This window comes from Mercurialis annua, linkage group LG5 (assembly GCF_937616625.2).
Source record: "Mercurialis annua linkage group LG5, ddMerAnnu1.2, whole genome shotgun sequence".
In the NCBI taxonomy this organism is placed as follows: domain Eukaryota; kingdom Viridiplantae; phylum Streptophyta; class Magnoliopsida; order Malpighiales; family Euphorbiaceae; genus Mercurialis; species Mercurialis annua.
This window is the reverse complement of record NC_065574.1, coordinates 55926859-55928462: the sequence shown is the minus strand read 5'-3', so window position 1 is coordinate 55928462 and position 1604 is coordinate 55926859. Positions and strand designations below refer to the sequence as shown.

At 37.8% G+C, this 1604-nt stretch overlaps 1 protein-coding gene across 1 annotated transcript; it reads right to left on the bottom strand.

Moving 5' to 3' along the window:
• On the bottom strand, positions 1-771 carry LOC126682091 (uncharacterized). Its single transcript, XM_050377641.1, has one exon. It carries the CDS (start codon positions 769-771, stop codon positions 1-3), a length of 771 nt encoding a protein of 256 aa, XP_050233598.1.
• Positions 772-1604: the final 833 nt, after the last annotated feature.

Below are 1604 nucleotides of genomic sequence, written 5' to 3'. Positions count from 1 at the left end.
TTAATATTTTGGGGTATTACACTTCCACCATGCATTAATAGATCTAAACGGACGAGGACCCCAATCGATAGTACTTGAAGATGAAAAAGCAATCGGAACGTGGTCAGAAAACGATCTTGCTAAAGCCTTTAAATGAATATGAGGCCATGTTAAGAAAGCCGAATTAGAAACAAAGCATCTATCAAGTGTTGACTTTGGAAAACTGTTTTGCGAAGTGAAGAAACGACCTTGCAATGGAATTTCCAAAAGACCACTTGAATTTATGAAATCTGAAAAAGCAATCATTGATTGCGAGAATGATGAACATCCAACTCTCTCTGATGGTTCTAGGACTTCATTAAAGTCTCCAGAAAGAATGCAAATAGAATCACAACTTATCTCTGGAAGAAGGGCATTCCAATGATTGCCTCTAGCAATATGACAGTTGTTTGCATAAACGAGTATGAACCGAATAGGAGTAGTGAACCACATGAAATCAGCACTAATCCATCTCTCCGATTTGATAATTCTAGTTGGAGTGATTAAACTAGAATTCCAAATACATAATAAACCGCCTGAAGCTCCCGAGGAGCTAGAAAAACAATAATCAAAATCCAAGTTTGGCCACAATTTTTGAATTAAAAAATCATCAAAAGATCCCCTTTTTGTCTCAATTAAACCAATAACAGAAAGGTTTAGAGTTGAAACAAAGGATCGTATTGAACGTTGCTTTCTAAACTGAGTAACACCGCCGCGACAATTCCAAGAAACAAAGTTAAAAGTGTACGACATAAAAATTATAATTGCCTAGAAAGAAAGATCACTTCACAAGTGATTATCCTGTCTCTTGTTCAATCCTTGTGTTAACAACTCCATAATCTCATGTTCATTATCCTTCGAGAATAAACCCAATTGTACTCCCACATTCCATATTTTTTTGGCCTCTGAGCCTTTCTCTGATTGGTTCTGCAAGTCTTCTGCCATAATAACTTTGTTTCTGTTCCGAATTCTGTCATCTGATAATTGGCTAATGTCATCTCCATTAGCGCTGTTGGTACTCATTAAACCGAGGGGAGAAACTGCTTTGAATTTTCTGCGTTGAGTAATATTCATCATGTTTGGAGTAGGAAAGCAATTGCTTGTGCTGGCATCCGTTTCTGTAGGCTTTTTTGATTCAAGGTCAGGCGAAGCATGAACTACATGAGGAACTGAATCATGATCAGGTGAAACTTGAATTATTAGAACTGATAAATCAGTAGCAGCAGGTGTAGAAGATTGTTCCTTGTTGTCATAGGATTCAGTAGAAGAAGAATCATCCTGGTAATCATCCATCAAAACTGGAGAATCCCGCATCCATTCTATCCATTGAATTTACTGACGGATGAACCGTGATGAAGTTGCCCAATCTCCTAGGAATGAAGAGGAAGTAAAATTGAAACCACGTTGATTGACAAACCTGCATGCATGAAGAAGAGAAGGAAAATTACGAACAGCAGCTATTACTGATAATCTGAATGATTTTGTCTGATCCGAGCTGGAAATAACAATCGGATTTTGATCTGAAACCAAGTCGACATATGAACGAGAGTCTCTGCGAGAATGATTCGTAATCTGTCTTGGGGCTG

Excerpts from the sequence above, each read along its gene's own strand:
- LOC126682091 (XM_050377641.1), bottom strand. The coding sequence starts at position 771 with ATGTCGTACACTTTTAACTTTGTTTCTTGGAATTGTCGCGGCGGTGTT.